Source organism: Achroia grisella, unplaced genomic scaffold (assembly GCF_030625045.1).
Source record: "Achroia grisella isolate CSIRO2021 unplaced genomic scaffold, CSIRO_AGI_Agris_v1 utg660, whole genome shotgun sequence".
Taxonomy (NCBI): Eukaryota; Metazoa; Arthropoda; class Insecta; order Lepidoptera; family Pyralidae; genus Achroia; species Achroia grisella.
This window is the reverse complement of record NW_026712984.1, coordinates 4,676,780-4,699,368: the sequence shown is the minus strand read 5'-3', so window position 1 is coordinate 4,699,368 and position 22,589 is coordinate 4,676,780. Positions and strand designations below refer to the sequence as shown.

Here is a 22,589-nt window from a genome sequence, read left to right as displayed (position 1 = left end):
AGACCGACTTAACGAAACTCACGACTAAATATTACTCACGTGATATAATACATCTTGTTACAATTTAAAACTGTTTTATATGCCATTTTGAATACCTACAGGTATTCAAAATGATCAAGTCATTGTGAGGCGCATATAATTTTTATTCTCTTACTAGCTGTTCTCACGATTTTGTCCGCGTGGAAGTTTTATTGTTTTTCTATGATGTAAGTGATTACGTATGATAATTACATCAGTGGATGAGAGAAAATCGGTATTGTAAAATCCTTCCTGTTTCAGATTAGTTCTTGTTAAAACATGTTATTTCAGGTCTGCATAATTTTATTTATATGTATAGATTCTTTCTGGAGGTTGTGTGTAGTTCCTAAAACTGCAATATTATTATTTATTAAGTTTTGTATTTGTATTTTATTATTATTATTATTAACTTTGTAATTTTATTAAGTTATTGCCAAATTTTTATGTTTACTTTGTTAGTAGAGGACAGTTTTGAACTTAAGTGCTGTAGTCGTCGTTGATTTTTTATTGTTTATTTACTGTAAAGGCTAAACACTTAGCAGAGAGGGCGGACTCATTGCCCCCTGTAGTGGGATGTGTTTTGTTAATTTATTGATTTCAGACGTTTTAACTGGTGCTTTGTAATAGTTTATTATTTGATAATAAATATAACTGGTATTATTTTAACTGTATTTTTTTATTTATTTACATATAAATAAAATTAAGCAGGTGTGGGAGAGTGTCTGTTCTGAAGAATATTGAAATAACCTTTTTTACTACATGCATATGAATGTAAATGCGGTACATACACCAAAATAACATTTTATACAATTTTTGTCTGTCTGTTTGTTCCGGCTAATCTCTGAAATGGCTTGACCGATTTTGATGGAATTGTTTTATTGCATATAGCTAATGTAAACTTTATCTGAGGTATTTTGTATGTTGTGTTAATTAGGTAGAAGATATACTTTTATTTTTTTTTATGTAATGTGATTAATATTATTATTATAATTTTATATTGTTTTCTCAGCTTTTTTTACTGGGTTTATTATTATTATTATTCTTTACACTAAATTTCGCAGCCTTTGCAGGTTTTTTACGCTTTACGTGATAATCTTAGGAATAATCGTAGTGCATGTGTATATGTGTGTGTATATATTGTGGACAACTTTACATAATAGACGTTTTGTTAAATAGTCTATTTCCAGACCTACCGAATATTTTGAATAAAATTTCATAAAAATCGTTTCAAGGCGTTTAGAGGAGATTTTTTTCTAACTAATTGTTTCATACTATGTAGGTGATTTTGATACATATGAGAGAACTAGTATTGTATAACTCCTTAACTCGTTCTTAAGTGATTGAATTCTGCATGTTTTTCCAATTATTATGCAATTGTGTGTAGTTCCTAAAACTGCAATGTCTATCAGATAAGTTTTGTATTTATTTTATTATTATTATTATTATACTCTCCTTTTCACAGCGAAACCGGTGATTAGTACCGAGGACGGGTCATGCCAAGTCTCTCGTTACTTTACTCATAATTTTCAGTGTTATTCTCTCGTAACATAAAGCGGTAATAAATTGTAGTTAATGTAGATTAATTTATTTAATTTCAGATGTTCTGGTGCTTTAGGAATAGTTCCTGTAGATAATATCTAATATAACTGGTATTATTTTAACTGTATTTTGTTATCTATACATATAAATAAAATTGGAGTGTCTGTTCTATAATATTGAAATAACCGTTTTTTACTACATGCATATGAATGTAAATGCGGTACATACACCAAAATAACATTTTATACAATTTTTGTCTGTCTGTTTGTTCCGGCTAATCTCTGAAATGGCTTGACCGATTTTGATGGAACTTTTGGCATATAGCTGATGTAATAAGGAGTAACTTAGACTATTTTTAATTCAGAGAAATTCTTTTATTTTAGAAAAATAAAGTTAAATTCCACACGGACCGAGTCGCGGGTACAGTTAGTTAAATTATAATCCACGCGGATATCGCGACGTGATAATCTAGGAATAATCGTAGTCCTAGTAATATATGTATAGGTATACACGAGGACAACTACATGACTTATTATATATATAAACCTTCCTCTTGAAATATGCACTAAAATTTCATAAAAATCGTTTCAAAACGTTTAAATTAGTGGCATAAGAATAGTAACGAATAACTCCTTTAACTCGTGTCTTAAGTGATTGAATTCTATGTTTTTCCTTTATTATGCAATTATTAGTTTCCTTACTTCTCTGTTATTAGGTGCAATGTTGCTTATCGCTTTTGTAATTATATACATATACGTATTTAGATTGCGCTAATGAAGCCGCACATAATCTTAGAGTATACTAAATAACATAAAGTACGGTAATAAAGTAGTTAGCATCTAGGTGTAATGATATTCACAGAGTAGACTGCATACAGAGAACGCACTGTTTACAGAACATTTTTTAACTAAAATAACTATGACTGGAATGGCAAAACAATTATGATGATATAAATTGTTGTCTTCGAAAAACTATGTTTTTCTCTAGGACAGTTAAGTTTTTCCGTCGATAATGAAGGCGCGTGGAGGTATAACAGAAAGTGCAGCAATAGGATTATTAATTCCATTACTAACATATAAGTATAAAATAGATATAAATGGGGTGTTTTTTATAGATAAAAAGCCCCGGCTTCTCACGAGTGTACATGTATTATATATATAAATCTATGAATCAACTATTAAAAAAACCGCTTCAAAATTAGTTGCGTAGTTTTAAAGATTTAAGCATACATAGGGTATGCTTAAATCTTTAAAACTGCGCAGACGGACGGACAGCGACAGCGACTTTGTTGTATACTATGTAATGATAATGGAATGGTGTGCCCGCCTGCGCTAATGGTTTACACTAGCGGGGCACCAGTGGAGGATGATGATAAGATGAGCATGCCAGGTCAGTTAGCTAATCGACATCGTGACAAATTCACCAAGAATTTACCATGATGACTTCCATGGTGGTGTGGTTTCCCCCTGGAGGCGTGGAGGTCAACCTAACATGCTAGCAATGGGGTTATTAATTCACATTACTAACAATATCCTTGCCTGCGTTCGGGGTTCGTTATAATAAATTTCTACTGTAATATCTACGCTTACCTACCAAAATAAATTTAGTCTTAAGTCATTTTAAGCAGCAGACAAGACAATAACATTTAATGAACAATTGTTCATATATAGTCCCTTAAGCACAAGGTAAACTCAATATAAATACTCATTTTCATTACAATCAGAGTTTATTATTCAGTTCTGTGATCCCATCGACCCCGACTCAACGTATAAATGACGTGGCGCTTTTGTGTTAGTTTATGTGAAAATTTACCTATTTACATACGGTCTTATGACGTACCTACAATATACACATCGTGATTTCAAATATAGAATTGAAAAAAAAAAAAGAATTTTAATGCCGAGGTGCTTTGCACAGCGCCATCTAGTCCCATGTTAAGCTAGCTAAAGTTTGTGTTATGGGTAGCACAGATAACATAATATTGGGTAGTAAACAACTGATACAAATACATATTTTTTTTCGTAAATAAATAGATATTATTAAGTACATAGAAAACACCCAGACCGATACAAACAATCATACTAATGAATACAAATGTTTGTGCCGTGCGAGAAATCGAACTTGCGACCATCGGAAGTAAGGCGATGTGCTAAACCGATAGACCACCGAGGCCGTCAATATTATTTAAAATAGGCGATTAGTATCTAAGCGTCAACCTACGGAAAAACTACTTTACAAATAATTTGAATAATGAAAATAGATTAACTGTACTTTACCATCTTTTTCCTTATAAATTAGTGGCGTTCAGAATATCAGCTCTGTTTAGGGTTGGCAAACCCTTCCGAGCTCAGGGCGGGGACGCAGAAGTATGTTGTTCCCGCAACCCCGCCGGTCACGAGCTGAAAGGTATACCATCAGGTTTTAAGCTGGTAGGAGACCGCCATAAAATACCTAAAGAGGCGCTTTTATTTATAAAATACCAATTTATGATTGTATAACAATTATAGCTATACAATTGTATTCTTCATGGTTTTTTTGTTTTTTTTTCCGTCGATAATGAACGTGGTATAACAGAAAGTGCAGCAAATATTACACTCCACGAAGATATAAGTATAAAATAGATATAAATAGGTCGTATTACTAGATAAAAAGGACAAAAAAGCATAAATAAAAAATCTATGGTAACTCAATAACATTGCATTCTCCATATAACGATATAGTTATATCGTTTTTATTTTAAACTAGCTGTGTTCGCGACTTATTACGTATGGAATAGTGACCTTGACCAAAAAAAGAAAAATTATTTAATAATCAATAATCATGAAACCTTTTGGGTTACAAAAGGTTTCATGATTCTAGCTTCAAAAATTACAAATTTCCACACAAACTTTCATCCCCTATTTTATTTTACCCAATTAAGAGTAAAAATTGTATTAACTTTTAATGTCATATTTATTTAATTAGTTAGAAGTCATAAGTTTCATGCTTCCAGCTTTAAAAATGACGATACAACCTTTCATCTCCCCTTTCAATGCCTTACGACTCTTTTTTCACATTAAAAAGTAGCCGATGTCCATTCTCAGGGTCTGGACTATCTATGTACCAATTTTCATTAACATCGGATCAGTAGTTTTGGCGTGTAAGGGCGACGGACAGAGTTACTTTCGCATTTATATTATTAGTAAGGGTTTCGTTAAGTGGTCGGTATTTAATATTGGAAGCCCGCGCTTGCGCCGCCTCTTCCTGCATTCTGATTGGCTGGCGCGGATATTAAATCCAAGATGGACGCTCACGTCTCAAATTACATCAACGTAATCTGGAAACATGACCTATATTGGAAACTGTACAGTATGGCTATTGGCTACTGGGTATTATAAACATGCATTTCAGTTTTGTACACCTCCATACTCAGTATCGTACAACCCACCAGATATTAAGAATACAACCCTGATCACTTGGAAAAAGAGGATCAATGAAGTCAAGTAAAAGTGTAATCATAGGTATAGGTATTGTAAAATATAAAATGAAACTATGATCCCAGGTAGGTACTAAATATTTTTTATGGATGATAATGAAATGATGCACCTGCCTGCGCTAAAAGTATACGCTGGCAGAGCACCAGTGAAGGAGGCAGTTAGCCATCGTGACAAATTCTCTAGGAATTGACTACGATAGGTTTTGTTTTTCAGACTACTCTAATGCTGTTGGCCGCAGCTGGCTCACAGCTCCACCGTGCAGATGGCACTCCAAACCCGCGGAAAATTTTTGTAGCGGCTGAAGACTTAAGTCTGAGGGCACAGCTAGGGGTTAGAACCTCGGCTCAGGCCGTCGTAATTTTGATCCCCGTTTGAATTGGACGGGGCATCGATCAGAGGGGGGACGGTGAATCGATCGGAGGGGACCATGATATTCGACTATGAAAGAAGATTTTTCAGCGATAGAGAAGATAATGTAATGGTAGTTTGAAATACTGTTTGGCAGTGAAATCAAGCATAGATTTCTTACCCAGCAACCTCAATCCTGGTATGACTGTTATTCTCCGCGCGCTATAGCATAGTGCATTTAATAAAATTTTCATCATTCATCACCTACCAATATTATTAAGAGATAAAGTTTGTGAAGTTGTTGGAAGTACAGAACCGATTTTGAAAATTACTATACACATGCGCCCACACGCATTTTTAAGCTTTTGTTTATTGGTATCGATTACAAATAAAAAAACATTTATTCAAATAAAGTTACATTGAAGCTCTTTTGAATAGTCATAACACTTTTTTTTTCAATCTACCGCTCATCCGGATAGCTGTCTCATCACAAGAAGAATGAGCAAGAAACGTAAGTGTTGCTCTTTTAAATAACTTCGTTATTACTTTACATTTTTAAGTTGAAGTGTGTGAATACAAATGTGTGACCAACTAGCACCAATACAATTAATTGCTCAAATAGAGAAAATATGAAATATACAACCAATATGGTTGAGTAAGTAAATAAGAGTAAATCAGTCGTAGTGAGAGAGCAGACCAGTCCCTACAAGCAGCACTCACGAGTATGTCGGATGCCAGCCATCACTGCGCTCAACCATATTATAGGGAGCCCAATGATCCGACCCACCACGCCGCCACATATCTGGACATTTTAGTGAGCATGACTACACAAGACACTTGACCACGACATAGCTTCTTAAAATTGCCATGTGATAGTTATAGTATTCACATTTTACATAAGAATGCATGCGGCAATCAATACAAAAACCGCTACGCATTCATATTTCTCAAATAGGAAATTCAAGAAAGTAAGTGGCCAAATTGAGACTAGACACAGATAACATATTTATTACATAGACTAGATTAATATTATTTGTCTATAGTCTTACTGAATGATAAATAAATTAAATTAAACCATAGTTATGGTCGAATTTTGACCACTAGGTAACCAATACCACTGTAAGTAGTAGGTATATAGTTTTATTGTGCTTTAATTTTTTTTTTTTGTGTCGCTGTTACCCGCAGCATAGATAACATAATATTACATCCCGCACTATGCTATATCGTGCGTAGTATAATATAAGACGTACCAACACTCGCTTATTATTGTATGTATTATTATAATGACGACAATGAGCAAATACTGAAATCTCTGTAATGAATATTTACGTACTCTAACAATAATTTGCATACAATTCAAAGTCAAGACTTTTTTTCTGAGTTGTGATTGCCTAAAGTATATACCTACCTACTTACATTTAACAGCCTAATGAGAAAGACTCGGATCTGTTCCCTTTTAGTTGAAACGTCGTTCTTAAATTTTAGTTCTGGTATATATGTTATATTTATGTTGCCACAAATAAATAAAATTTAAGTGTCTATTTGTAGTTTCAAACAAACTTAACCGCCTGTATGTTTGTTCTAGCTAATCTCGAAATGGCTGGACTTATTTTAACAGGCACTCACTCCTCAACCATTGTTGTCTCTTAAAATTCTTTATTAAACTATAATGTTCGGTATACAAAAATAAATAAAATTCTTAATAGAAAAACAATATAAATATAGAGTATAAAACTATACGGCCAGTACGTCAGCAACAAGAACTTAAGCTAGTTTTAGATTATTTATTTTAATTTAAAAAGTTACATTCCACTTCACTAACTGTCCTCTAGAACTCAATCGTCTAATCGTTAATATAGCGTTCGTAAGAAACATTTTCGTTCGACCGTTTTCTATCCGACTTACTTTGTAAATCTGACTACTATGAAAGAGTCTTTATTGTTTGGGTGGTTTTCTATTGATAAAAGAATTTCCAAAATGGGTGTAGATCCAGAAATTATACTCCTTACGATTTCACAAGCACTATTTCTTTATATTAGTCTACTATATCTTATATATAAAATTCTCGTGTCACAGTTTTCGTTCCGATACTCCTCCGAAACGGCTTGACCAATTCTCATGAAATTTTGTGAGCGTATTGAGTAGGTCTGAGAATCGGCCAACATCTATTTTTCATCCCCCTAAATGTTAGGGGTAGTCCACCCTTAATCTTTTTTTTTATTTTAAGGCAAAACAACGTTTGCCGGGACAGCTAGTATAAATAGATATTTCATATTAACGCGCCATGCTCCAGTACGAAATATTGCCATTACATACAGAACTTACCTTTAATTCGTAGGTAGAGAATACTTCATATAGGAATTATTTAAAAAAGATGCTTTTTTAATATTTCATAATATTAAAAAAGCCATTGAGTATAATCTTTTAGGGTCACGTAAATTAACAACGATTCGATAAAAATATTCTATCCACGATATTCTACAACTGGAATACTGTATATGATATATGGTAACACTGTTAGTGACAGATGTTTACGCGCCAAACAACAATGGTCGCTGGGTAACGTTTGTAGAATCTTTCCTTTAAACGTTTTTCGACAATTTTACTTTACTATTTGCTATAACAAGTATTAAAAACATTTTCTTACTTCTTAATTTGTAAATTGTTACAAAATGTTTACTTATTTCTTTACTATTGTAAGAGTGATCTCAATAAAATAAATTGGGTTGACTGTTGCATGCGGTTTAATTAGACTTCCACTTGTGATTTTGTAAATTATTGTGAAAAGAATAGTTAGAATCATGGCTGGAGTAACGCCTCGACGTTCCCAGCGTCTTCCACATACGCACACTCCTAAAATGTCTGAAAGAAAAAAGGGGTTGTTCCAAAGTAACCCAGAGCCCATTAAGGAGTCACTGACTGAGCACAGGCGTCTTCCTGTCGTGGACAGCGAAAGCGATAGTGAGGACTGCGATTTGGGCATCATTAGCACCCTGGATTCCAGTTCTGATGAAAATGACGGGCCGAAGACTCCGGAACGAAATATTTGGCGTGAGTAAATCTCTACTTTTCAGCTGTGTTATTAGAATTTTTCATTTTATTACATTATTATTATCTATATGTATTCTATCCTATGTGAATTCTGTAAATGAATGTCCTATACTAGTGACTCACCTCGGTTTTACATGTTTTCAATGGAGATACTAATTTCGGGCAGTGTGGAGTAAATAATAACATTATGATTATACATGTAAACCTTAGTCTCGAATCAATTTATTTATTGGTGTAAACTACATTGAAATCTGTTAAAAATAGTTTAAAAGATTTATCCATATAGACAGTGGATGCAACTTTGTTTTATACTCATCATCTTCATTATCCCATTAATTTTTGGATGATGTAATATGTTATTCTCTTCCAAACATCCCTGTTCACAATGACTTCATTATTCACTGCCTCGCCATATCATCTAACACATAATTCTTATAACTTTTTTGGCCTTATTCTGCCTCAATACTTTATAACTTCACTTTGTTTTTCACTATGTTAAGATATTAAATTGGGATATGATCCAATTATATACAAAATTAAATTGAAATCTATATAATTCTATGTGTGATTGAATAAATAAATTTACAACTATAACATATTAGTAATATATATTTTCAAATTTATATTAGGTTAATGGTAGTAGAAATAGAAATAATCTTCAAACTTTTCAAATTCAAACTTTTGTATAGTCATTTTTTTTTATTGCACTATTTTTTATTTGCAAGGCAGCCTCATCACATGAAGAATTAACAAGAAACATGCATGTTGTTCTTTAAAATAATAAATTAAATTATAACTTATATGAATGAAGAAGTTACACTGTAAGGAATAGCATTGCTTTTGTAATCTTCATGTAATTTTCAACATTAACTGCTTTGTTTATTATGTTCTTTCCACACTTAAATACACTACTTAATGTTCATTAGAAATAATGTTTACAATTGATGATGATCATGACAGATTCACCAGGAGTTTATCATGTTGTATTCCAGGAGAACTGCATGGAGGTCAACCTAACATGGTGCATATTAGGTTATTAGTCTACATTACTAATAATCTCCTTTCCCCCCTGTATAAATCTATTGTGCTTGCCTTTCTTCAAAGATCGCTATCTAGACCCATGAGGGATGGTTAAGTGATGGTTTTCTCAGAATAGAGTTTATACTTTCTAAAGGAGATATTTCAATTATCCATGAGTGGTATAACCACATAAGATGTGTACTGGAATTTCCTCTTCTATTGGCCTTATCATCAATCTCCAAAGCTGCAGATTAATGTTAAGCTAAGGCTTAATTAGTACACTTACTAATTGTTGATATACAATGAACAAAAAAAGTAACACTATTTGTGTTTATATATGAAATTGGATATATTGTATTTCTGATAGATACCTTGACACTTCCATCTTATTTGACCTCTTTATACAAGGTTGTATTGACAAACCAATATATTTTATTACAATTTCCTTTATTGTACATCAGACCAGTTTTCTACAAATGTAATTAGGAATTATAATAATTACTAAATAGTTTTCTGTTAATAAATTGGCCATTGTGTTGCAATGCTAAAAATCAAAACCAATTAAGTCACTTGTTGCAATTTTATCTATTAATTGTTAAATTTAATTAATTTATAAATATTTATAATAAGTTACTATACAATTATACTAATAAAACCATTAAATAATAAATTTAAAAACTGATTACTAATTATTTATTAGTAATCAGTTTTTAAATTTATTATTACATTCTTACTCTCTGCAATAAGACATTTTCAGGTACTTAAATAATATAATTTATATTTCAGAGTTGGTTATTGTTAATTTTAAGAATAGTATGGTGGTATGGTAGGTAGGGTATTAAAACATCTAATTCCAAATTTAATTATATGTATTGCAATATACTGATTTTAATTAAAAAGTTATGTATATTTTTAAAATAACTCCTTCAAATTACGGATGTTCATTTCTTTACAGATGAGACCCGCAGTCAAACTAAAAAACTGCTGAAGGTGAACCAAGACTTAAAGAATTTCATTAAATCCCCATTCACACTGAAAAAGTACCAGACTAGGTATTCTTGTGGTGACTCCAAATGTACGGGGTCTGTATCCACACCAGCTACTCCGCATTTCCACAATCAGCCTGGAACCCCTTCATCAACACACTCCTGTGGTAGCATAAATACAAACTCGTCCACTTCCAGTCGAGCCCGCAAAAGCTTGGCTAACCTTATAGCTGACACAGAAAGCTGTAGCAGTTCTCTGAAAGACCTCAACTTTGATACAGATTCTGGAACAGACTCTAAGGAAAACACACCAACAAAAGGTCTTCGACGCTCGAACAGGAGACAGAAAATGACGCCTAAAATACAAAGCTTCAAAGGTGTATTGCTAGAACAGAAAAAGAACATTTCTCCAATGAAGACAGCCGTAGTTTGCCTAACTAAAATGGACTTGAGTAGTGTCATATCACCAACTCAAATGTTGAAGACACCCCGTAATACAACTGACACTCAATCACCTCCAAAAATAAGTCACAATCGTCGCTCCGTTGTCGAGATCGACGAGAGCCCAGAATCGTATTGTGACAGCGAGAAAAGTCAAAAGAGAATTAGGAATGATAGTGTAACGGATGGTGGGCCGAATTCAAAGTATCCCAGACTAGAAAATGCGGCGCCCAAAGCTCGTACGTCACTGTTCAATAGTGAGAGACTCAAGGAAATTTTATCTGCAAAATCGTTCTACGGTAAAAGTAACCCTGAATTAAATAGCAATGTAACAACTAAGATTTCCAGTGCTATAGAAATAACTAGCATTCATAACCGCCGACCATTATCACATTTCAATTCTCATAAACGTAAAAGGAAGCCTGGCCAGATAAACTCTGGTGTGAAACATAAAATCAGAAAGCCGAAAGTAAATAGAGCTAAGATTATTAATGGAGTTAGGCCTCTAAATAATTCGATGGATACATCAGTAAAGAGCACTACTGCAACTAATGAGAGTAATAATGATAGTTCTGTTTTGAGTCAGAACACTTCACAGGAACTTGGCAATGGTGAGTACATTATGAGTAATTTATATTTAATAAAACTTTTGTAATATATATTATATATTTTTTAATATTCATTAGATAATGAAGAGACAGACTGTAAAATGTTGTCTGTGTGGGTCTCTTTTGTTCTTCTTCTGTATCTCAATCTGACTTATTTCAGCCACCAAGTAACTTACATTGTAACACGTATTTTGGCTATGAGATGCAGATTAGGCAGTGTAATTACAGGATAAGAGGGATAACATCTTAGTCCTCTAGAGTGGCAACACATGGATGGTATCATGGATATCTATATGATAACGTGATGTAAGTAGTGCGACGGTTACCACTTACAATCAGGTGACCCACCAGCTTGTTAGCCAATTACATAAAAAAAGATATTTTAAAAATAAAATTTTAAATATATTAATAATTTATTTGTATATAGATAAAATGGACCCATTCGTGAAGGAAAAGGAAACTATTGAAGCACTCCTCAGCCAATGGACAGAGGAAGAAATTCCCGATTCCGAACTCTCATATTCAAAGTCCAGACCAGAAATACCATGCTTCAACAACTCTGTTATTGAAGAAACTAGGCAGATCTTCCAACCAATCACTGCAGTTCCTGTGTTGGTACCAAGTTTACCACAAGATTCGGATGCCGTTATTGTTGAACTGGGGTCTAAGAACGAGATGGTATTACCATTGAATGGTAGTGGTATACCACAAACTGTTGATTCATTACCGCAAACAACTGAAGCGCCGCATGACGTGGTCATGTCGGAGCCGGATGGTCACAAAGCAAACCACGGTGATTTGTCTAAGAGTGGACAGTTTTTACCTGTTGAAGGCGGATATATATTAGTGGATGATGGACAACAAGGTGGGTGTACTGATATAAAATATTTATTCATACATAATTTAAGAACTCTTGCCTCACTTTCCACAATCTTCTATCTTGCTCTTTAAATGTTTTTACGACACGACTTCAATTTTGTTTTTAATTTGCTTGATGTGGCTGTGCCTTCGTATTCCCCTCGCTTTATTTACTTATTTTTCCCTCTATAATAATTTTTATAAATTCATTGTGCCATATCATGTGTCCTAAAATTTTTCCTCATCTATTTTAATTTATTACTCATGTTTATTATTTTGTTAACTATACCTGTATTATTGTATATGAATTAATAAAAGATAAAATCTGATACTCTCACATAAAAATAAACTTCAATATAAAAATATGTATACAAATATAGAAAAATCATAATTACAAGACCCAGAGATTTCCTACAAGCTATGAGTTACTTATTAATATTTTTTTTCTCAGCTCAAGATGAGTTACCAGATCTGGACGAGATAGAGCGAGAGCTGAAAATGCTGGATGAACAAATATTGAAAATGGCTGAGTCTAACAACATCAATCCACAAGCGGTACTCGCATCCACCGAGACAACAATACCACCAGGTAACATCACATCTAATAATTCATCATGATGATGTCTTCTTCATCACAATACTCTAAATTGTGATGAAGAAGACAGTATTGTGATGATGAAGATTAATAAGTGAAAAACACCTCCTTTGTACCCCTTGATGTAGATATGAAATTATTTCGGATTATCCGTTAGTTTCGGATAATTTCGGTTACGGATATTAACTTTTTAAGGAATTTCAAAAGTAAAATACAAACAGCTAATAAAATGGTTACATAACGTGTCTCAATTAGGTACCACCCCTATCCGATATTATCCGAAACTTTTATTTCGAATTCGGTTACGGTTACGAATATTTTTTTATATCGGATATCCGACAGTTTCGGTTACGGTTACGGAGCTCCCTAAAATCTCTGGTTTGAGGGTAGAGTTTGATATTTTTCCGGTTCTTTCTATGCGGCAGGTTTTGATGTGCTTAGACCCAACCGCATTGACAGTTTCCACGAACCTATCGTAATAGTCCACGTCTACGCAATCACCGAGACATTCAAAGCTGTTTTTCAATTCCAGCTGGAAACTTTCGGGGTTTTGGGATAGATTTCATTATTACTATGTAAAGATATAAATATAATATGTATTATAGTTATGTATATGTATGTATTAGTTACTTGATTATATTATTGTTTTAGTTGCTACACCTGCAGTGTCAATGGAAGAAGCTGCAAAAACAGACAAAACACAAAAGCTATTCCCGATCTTCAGCAATCCAAACTCGGGAACATCAAACACAAATTCCAAAGGTATTCTTATTTATTTTGATAAACTGAAGTTTAATTTAATGTTTAGATTTGAAACATTGAAGCATCATTTTACCATCTCAACCAAATGTTACTCTCACAGAGTGAGTCTCGATTTGGAGGGAGTAATTTTCGTATGTAAACATTACAACCTATTTCAGCCGGCAAACTGCTTGTTTTGTAAGATGTATATCGATTATAATAAGAATCATAGACAATTCACACAGCGCCATCTAGTCTCAAGCCAAGCAGAGCCTATATTATATGCATATTTATAAAGGAATCCAAAATAATGTTAAAATTATATTAGATGCCAAAAAAAGTATGCTAGAAATTTTTGTCTGTTTGACTCCCTACTGCAAATGATTTTGCGTGGTTTTCACTAATTTATAGTATATAAACTTCTCTTAAAATATAACTCCACTATTTGCGTTTATAACGCACGCGTGTTTTATGATCTACTTTATATGTATATCGCGAAACTTATTAAATTAGATCCACTTTACGAAAAAGTGTGTTGAAAAAAGTTTGATTTTGTAATATTGTTGAAACAATATTTATTTGTTTATATGTTAATTTGCAGCGTCGGATAAAAGTAAAAAGTGTATACTAAAAGACGGATCTAAGCAATACGTAATTGACGCTGGTCAGAAGCGGTTCGGCGCTACACAGTGTACTGAATGCGGAGTTATATATCAGGTAACATGATTTGTAATAATTATTCTACTATTAATTAAGATATCGTGAAATTATCGTCATACTCTGAAGATCAGGAATAGAACAGAAATAATATTTATTCAAATAAACTATAAGCAATTTTGAATAGTCATAATTTTTTAATTCTACCTCTCATTCTGAACACAGACTGAACACAATAAGAATGAACAAGAAACTTGTGTGTTGCTTTTTCAAGTAAATGTTGTTAAGAAGTTCGTATTTACAGTAATATCAAAGATAATATAATATTACATATGATAGTATAATAATACAAATAACAAAGTAAAAATAAAGGTTACAATAGTAACAAAATAAATCAGTCACAGTTATCAGAGCAGATGACTCCGTACAAGTAAATAGTAATATAAAGATTTTATTCATAGTAATGTCCATCATCTGCTTCTTCCTTATCCCATTTATTTGGGATCGACATAATATGTTTTCTCTTCAATTCATCCCTGTTCACAGTCATTTCGTTATTTACTCCCTTTCTTACCATATCATCTTTCCCACAATACATCCATCTCTTTTTCTTCGACCTTCCTCTTCTTTATAAATGTAATTATTTTTCTGCAGGTTGGCGATCCTCAGGATGAGCATGATCACTTGGTTCATCACAACGCAACAGATGTACTACGGTTTAATGTAAGTGTTGCTTGTGTTATTAATGAAGTAATAATAATAATCTCAATGTAAATTCATGAGAGCCATCTAGAACCAAGTTAAGCTAATTGTTTTATGGGTACTAGATAACTGATACATATACATGGATTTTCCTTTTTTTTCGTAAATACATACATATTATATATATAAACCTTCCTCCAGAATCACTCTATTTATTAAAAAAACAGCTTCAAAATTCATTGCATAGTTTTAAAGATTTAAGCATACATATGTAATGATATTAGAAACGCGGAAGTTTGTGATCCGCGAGCACAAGTAGGTTAATATATATTCACTAGCTGACCCTGCAAACCCATTGTTTGAAGAAAAAAAGAAAAGGTGAAAAGGGTGAAAACTTAGGGTTGTATGTATTTTTTAATGCCACATTATAAAATAATAATCATTGTCAAAAAATTAAATATTAGGGGTGGACAACCCTTATCACTTAGGGGTATGAAAAATAGATCTGCCAATAAAAGTCCCATCAAAATCGGTCCAGCGATTTCAGAGATTAGCCGGAACAAACAGACAGACAAAAATGGTAAAAAATGTTATTTTGGTGTATGTATGTACCATATTTATATTCATATACATGTAGTAAATAACTGTTATTTCAATATTACAAACAGACACTCTAATTTTATTTATATGTATAGATAATTGGATTGTGTTCATGTTTTATCAGGGGTGGAAGGAGGAGTGCGTGGTGGGCTCGTGGGAGAGTGGGCGGTGTGTTCGTGTACGTGGCGGGGGCGCGGGCTGGCGGCGTGTTAACTCGCTGCTGGAGCGGCTCGTACACCCACAGCTGGGACTGCCGCCGGCTCTACCTTCAACCACGCTGCATGCCTACACGGTCAGTATCATGTCCAGACGAAATTATACTCTATTCTGTTACTTTCAGAGTCTATGATGCCGTAAAATTACATGACACTAATTTAAAGATTTTGCGTCTGTGATGATATGATAACCAACGATTAACCTAAATAGGCAGAATCTCAAAATAAAGATAGGAATAATAACGACTCGTTGTCCCTTAAACAAACACCTGTACACAATAGCTCCTACAGACAGAGTCCCCTTTGTCGGGGTTGCTTTGAAGCCGAAGAACCGTCGCTCACGAAATCCTAGAGTGCGTAGCGGTGCCACACAACAAACACAAATCCTCGGAACGGTGAGGTCGCTCCGTGAAGCCTGTGATACCGAGACTTCTACGCTTCTGGGAGGAACTTGGCTACATTAGTAGACTCGGCTCTACACGTTCAGTGACCCAGATTAGAGGATGATTGCGGAAAATAGAGTCTAATTCAAATTAAATTACATTACACGATATATGATATGGTGTTGTGTAATTTACACATAATTAATGTTAATGTAACTTTAATGACAAATGATAAACCTCATATTTGTTTGTTTTGAGTTCACAATTGGGTCTAAACTGTTTTTTATAGTGTTATTATTCATAAGGCGCTGCTAGGGGTTGCATATAAATATACTACTACAGGTAATAATTTCCGAGGTTCGAACCCCTAGCAGTACCGTCAGACTCAGTCATATCCGTCTGGCAGGAGTTGGCTTTCAGCCGTTCCATAAATCCTTCCGCGCAAGTACCTGCACTCGCCCCCTATTGTTCGGTGAAGTTCTAAACGCCAGCTGTGGCCAACAGCATTAGATAGTACGAAAAAAATGGTAATAAAACTAACTAGTTTAACGTTTTTTGATTCTCTTTTAGTATCCGCCACCTATATACATGAACAAAATTATGGATATCACGTAATCCTGTGACGACCGTGTGTTGTCTTTCAGGAGTACTAATGTTTCATGCCTCATATCCCTATAATTTCATTGCCTCCTCTCAAGCAACACAGCGAGCTTCTGGAACTTGCAACTTTGTTACAATATACTTCTAGAAATCATGAAATTCCTCCCAATCATAGCCCATGCTTTAACAACTAGTTTCAGTTACACTTTTATTTATTTATTTATTCTTTATTGCACTTTTAAAAATTTTACAATTTGGCGAGCTTAATGCCATATGGCATTCTCTATCAGCTAACCATTAGGTAAGAACAGAAAGCGGTTGATGGGCAGTGGTGGGAAAAGACTAACCTATAATTTTACCTAACATTGGTATAGGTATAGGTTTTCTTAAAAATAATTACAAATATACATACATAAATATAAATATATACCTACTATAATACATAATAATGATACACCAATAAAATTAAATAAAAGAGAAATTTACATATATATTATGACAACAATAGATAATTAAGAACCGTTTTGTTCATTGAACACTTTCTCTCGAATTAAAAAGTTAGTTCTATAAGGAAACAATTTTTCCGTATCTATAGTAGATTTATAAATGCTTTACTTGCAGGCCTATCTGTACATAGAAAATAAACAAATAACGGGCTGCTTGATAGTAGAGCCCAAAACAAAGGCGCACAAACTGATACCCGGCGACCCGGACTGTTGTAGCGAGGAAGAATATACAATCAAGTGAGTAGTGTAATGTTTCCTATATTCTACATCGTAAAAGCGTCATAGTCTAATACACGATTATAACCAATTTAGTGACCAATAAAAAGCTTTGTTGTTTGTGTGTATATTTGTGACTGATTCTCCAGTGGATGAAACACTTGTAACAAACCAAAACAAAATCTGGATGACGGCGGTAGGATCTGCCACATTGGATTCAAATATGTGACCATGTGAAGTGTTGTGTTCATCACGACTTTGACAATATCTCTGACTAACCTATCTGGGATAACCGTCGTGATGTTATTATTTACATTAACGTAAATTATTTACATAGTATTTTTTTTTCAATTCTATGTAATTAGTTATGCGGGTTTGGAGTGCCGTTTGCACTGGCCCCTATCTATCGTCCGGTGAAGCTGTAATCTGCGGCATACAGCATTAGAGTAGTCGGAAAAAAAGATACCATATTACCACTCCCACTGGCATTCCAGAGGCCAGTTATCAAAAGTGCTTAAATCAAGATTATTTGAATAAAGGATTTTCTATTCTATTCTATTCTTGAACAACTAGGTACCGTGTGGTCAAAAAGCTGGTATTGAAGGTTTCTTTTTGTTAAATAATACTACAGACATCATAACTTATTTAAATTTTCCTATGGCGCCATCTAGTTTGCGCGAAAACTACAATTACTTGTATCTTAAAGAATTCTATTCCGTTTGCAGGATGGGCGTATCTCGTATTTGGACGCACCCATCCCGGAGACGTCGCGGCGTGGCTGCTCGTTTGCTGGACTGCGCGCGCGCATCTCTACTACTGGGTGATGCTGTACAGGTCCATCAGCTCGCCTTCAGCGCGCCTACATCAGCGGGGAAGGCTCTCGCTGCAAAGTACTGCGGGACGCCCAACTTCTACGTCTACACTGATTAACTCGCACCAAGTAATCTGTAAAATTTATGACATTTTTAATGAAGATTTTAGAATCTTTAAGATTTTTGAAGCTACATGTTGTAGATTTTGTTCAAGACGTGGGTGCTTTGTCTCGTTTTTCTTTGTCAATAAGTGGCTACTCTTGTAGCTTACAAGATGCCATATAGGTTTATCAGCTAACCTTAAACACACTAACAACAGCAGGAAGGCTCTCGTTGCAAAGTACTGCAGGACCCCCAGCTTTTACGATTACACTAATTAGTGGATACCAAGTAAAATTTATAACATTATAATGGAGATTTTAATTAATGTTTTAGCTCTCAAAAGCCTACAAGTTAAAGAGTTTGTACAAGCCCTGGGTGCGTAGAGTTGTCTGCTTTATTGTTATTAAGTAGCTACCCTTGTAAGCTGTATATTCGGTGACATGGTAACAATGGTGATGCGGGTAACGCAGTGCCCAATTTGTATGTCTACACTGACATGCTTACACTACGTAATCGTTGTGACATTTTTCATCGAGACTTTAGAGTCTTTTAGCTCTTTTAGAAGCCTACGAGCTATAGAAGTCCATCTTTATGTCTACACTGACTAGCTTACACCAAAAAATCTTAATAATAAATCAAATGTTTGACATTTATTAAGATTTTAGGATCTTTTGGCTCTTAGAAGCCTACGAGGTATAGATGTCTAACTTTGCGTCTACAGTGACTAGCTGACACAAAGTAATCTGTCAAATTTACATTTTTCATTAAGATTTTAGAATCTTTTAGCTCTTAGAAGTGTACAAGGTATAGATGTCCAACTTTACGTCTATACTGACTAGCATACACCAAGTAATCTGTCAAATTTATGACAATTTTCATTGAGATTTTAGAATCTTTGGCTCTTAGAGAATAAAGCCTGCTAGTTTTAGCACAAAGTCTTAAAGGTCTACCTTTATCTAACCTCTTACTGTTACCAAACAGCTGTATTTGTTGACATATAGCAGTGTAAATAGAGAATCATGACGCTATCTGTCCTTATGTATGCTAAAATCTTTAAAATTACACACTACAAGAGTGATTCAAGAGGAAGGTTTATGTATGTATAATACATGTACACCCGTGCGAAGCCGGAGCGAGTAGCTAGTATATATATCTTATTCCTCAGAAATGGCAACATATAAGGGACACCATAGACGTCTAGTGACTTATTTAAGCGATGAACACCACTTACCATCAGTTATTCATACGCTTGTAGAACATACAATTTCTATTAAAAAAAGAATTGGAGGACATCAAACTTCGATGCCGACTTGATTTTAGAAAATTTGATATTACCTCTTTAATTAGTTTATTTATTATTTAATGAATAATAAGTCCTAAATGATCAAATGGTTTACGATGATATTGTACTGCACTTTCAAAATATATCCCAGTAATTAGGAAAAATCACGGGATCTTACCACGTTTTATTTATTTTTATTGAATTCCCGATATTTCGGCAGTGTTTCAAACATGCAGGACAGCCAGTGTTTGCATTAAAATGCAATTTATAACTATATATATTTGATCATAATATAAAATTTTAACATTAAATATTCTTATAATTAATTACTACTATGTGATACTTCCACGATGGATGAATCAATTCATGAATGATGATGATGAAATACGTTGGTGTATCTGATTCGGCAACTTTCTTAGAAGCGGACCCAACACGGAACGCTGACTGTGTGGTACTGATGTGGCAACATGACAGGGATGCCACTCTATGCAGATTCAGGGTTGTCACTCTATGTAACATTTCAAACTAACTCAATAAAAATACATAAAACGTGGTAAGATCCGGTGATTTTTCCTAATTGTATTATAAATAATGACCGTCTCAAATTTAAAACATATCCAAGAAAATTTAATTTCCACCTAAATAAGCTAGTCCTCGTATCAACCGAATTAATAATATGTTTATGTAATAATTAAATAACCAGATTAGTTTATATATATATATTGGATTTATTACCAAGTCAGTTTATTTTTCGTATTTCTTTTAACCTCTATACATCTTTTATTATAATGTGAAAAGAATTCCGATTACAATTGAGTGATTTTAACTTATTGATCTGAGATTCTTTCGTTTTATTCCCGTATTATGTATGATATTATATAATAATTTTCAATTATAGAAAATATGGTTTATATCGTTTAATTGTGAATTTAAAGTTGATATAGAAAAAGTGAGAGCATAGACAATAAGACTGTCTGTGATAATATTAATATTTCACAGATACTGTAATTCATAAACATAGGTGTTTTGTCATTTTATTTATGTCTGTTAATTCTCAGTTAGCAGTACCAACTATATAACTAAATAAAAGAATCTACACTATATCTTTAATTTGTAATAAAAAATCTATATAAAACTAATTTCAATGTAACTTAAACCTTAATTACAAATGATAATGTTTAAGTTAGTTTGTGATGGAATTCGCAAGCGAAGCATTATTTTACTCATTGGTTTTTACTGTTTTACCAGACGTCTTCTTGTTCGAAGGTTTAAGAATACAACTACTGCTAGGGTTTTTGTTACATTTAAAACAAACATTCTACTGTTTTTAGACAGAAATTGTTTTTTTTTTTATTGTAATTTCATTTGTTTTATTAAATAAGTAATTATGTTTTCTTAATATGTCATTTGAATGGGTGTCGCCTTAAATTTTACGCTGTTTTAAGAATCCACCAGAGCCGCTTTGGTATAATAATGTTCCCGTAAGAATTATATATAATATTTTACCTCAATTTCTACAAGTGATTGTTGTATCTTAAATATGCTGGTATATTTTTTATATTATGTGCACATATTTATATATTTAATGTTTTATATAATACACTCAGTTTTAATTATACTAAGTGCCTTATGAATTAGGTTGTTGAATTTAGGGAATAATTATCTGATTTATTATTCAAGCTACAATGACAGGACAAATAAATTATTCGTCGATTTGAGGGCGATATTACATATAACTACTAATTTTAGATATTCAATAAGCATCCAGTAGACAGGGTTAGATGTAGAGAATATAATGGAAATCATCTGTAATATACATCGTCTCTACCGACATCGTATTATTACCTCGCAACAAATATCATGTCGCAAGTCATTGATAGTAAATATTTAGTATAGTTTCTATGAAACGAAATAATTATCTCGGAGGCAAAATAGAAAATAGTATGTTCAAACAAAAGATTGAAATCAAGTTTTATATTTCCAATTAGTTTCTTTGTAACTGTGGTTCTTTTTCGTATGTATTTTATTTGAATTCCAGTTGAATCTACGACTAACCCCGTATATTGGGAAAATTTAAACATTAATAAATATACTGTCATTAAATAATTATACTACCATTTGTATTGACGACTGCTAATTTAGGGACCATTCATAAACTGTGACACGCTAGAAGGAGTACATTTTGTGTAGTCTCATTTTTCGTAATAAAACACGAAATATAACAATTTAAATGTGACTGGCTGTGAAAGAGTGTAAAAAGACTGAAATTGTTGTGACCAGCTGTTAAATTGGGTAAAGAGGACTGAAATTGCGAAGTTTTGGATGGCCCCTTAACAGATGATAGAAGTATAATCTGTTATCTTAATAGAATTCAGAATAGGAACTAGGGTAAGTGGGAGTCCAACTCGCCACGGAGCTATTTTACATTATGATTTAATACGAGTTAAATATCTACCTCTCATTATTTGAACTACCAATATGTAATGTGTGAGCGCGGGATACAAATCTATGGAAATACATTGAGGTATTATGTACTAACGTCTTAGATACACGTCATTTGTCAATTGTAGTGATATCACCACACTTCCAAGCGCTCGCTAAGGACTGAATAGTTTTTTATTAAATGTAGTCCACGCGTTCGCTACGAATGCTTGTATGTTGGTACTAAATGACTTTTTATTACGTGTAGTAAAACCAATAGTATAATTAAGTAATTTGTAAGGAGGTATGACATCATAGCCCTCCAGAATGGTATGGTGGAATGGTGGTTATTATGACATACTCGTGATACAACGCATGAGTTGTATCACGAGTATCGCATAATAACGATGTT

General features: G+C 33.4%; 1 protein-coding gene across 1 annotated transcript; it reads left to right on the top strand.

Annotated features, from left to right (window-relative positions):
• Positions 1–8,165: 8,165 nt before the first annotated feature.
• On the top strand, positions 8,166–18,961 carry LOC131849820 (N-acetyltransferase eco). Its single transcript, XM_059199946.1, has 10 exons — positions 8,166–8,432; positions 10,408–11,490; positions 11,915–12,352; positions 12,797–12,934; positions 13,592–13,702; positions 14,283–14,398; positions 14,993–15,061; positions 15,765–15,932; positions 17,460–17,581; positions 18,286–18,961. The coding sequence occupies exons 1-10, from the start codon at positions 8,183–8,185 to the stop codon at positions 18,488–18,490; spliced, it is 2,700 nt and encodes an 899-aa protein (XP_059055929.1). The 5' UTR covers positions 8,166–8,182; the 3' UTR covers positions 18,491–18,961.
• The last annotated feature ends 3,628 nt before the right edge of the window (positions 18,962–22,589 follow it).

Excerpts from the sequence above, each read along its gene's own strand:
- LOC131849820 (XM_059199946.1), top strand. The coding sequence starts at position 8,183 with ATGGCTGGAGTAACGCCTCGACGTTCCCAGCGTCTTCCACATACGCAC. Across the intron at positions 13,703-14,282 it reads ATCAAACACAAATTCCAAAG|CGTCGGATAAAAGTAAAAAG; the intron begins GTATTCTTATTT and ends GTTAATTTGCAG. Across the intron at positions 14,399-14,992 it reads AATGCGGAGTTATATATCAG|GTTGGCGATCCTCAGGATGA; the intron begins GTAACATGATTT and ends ATTTTTCTGCAG.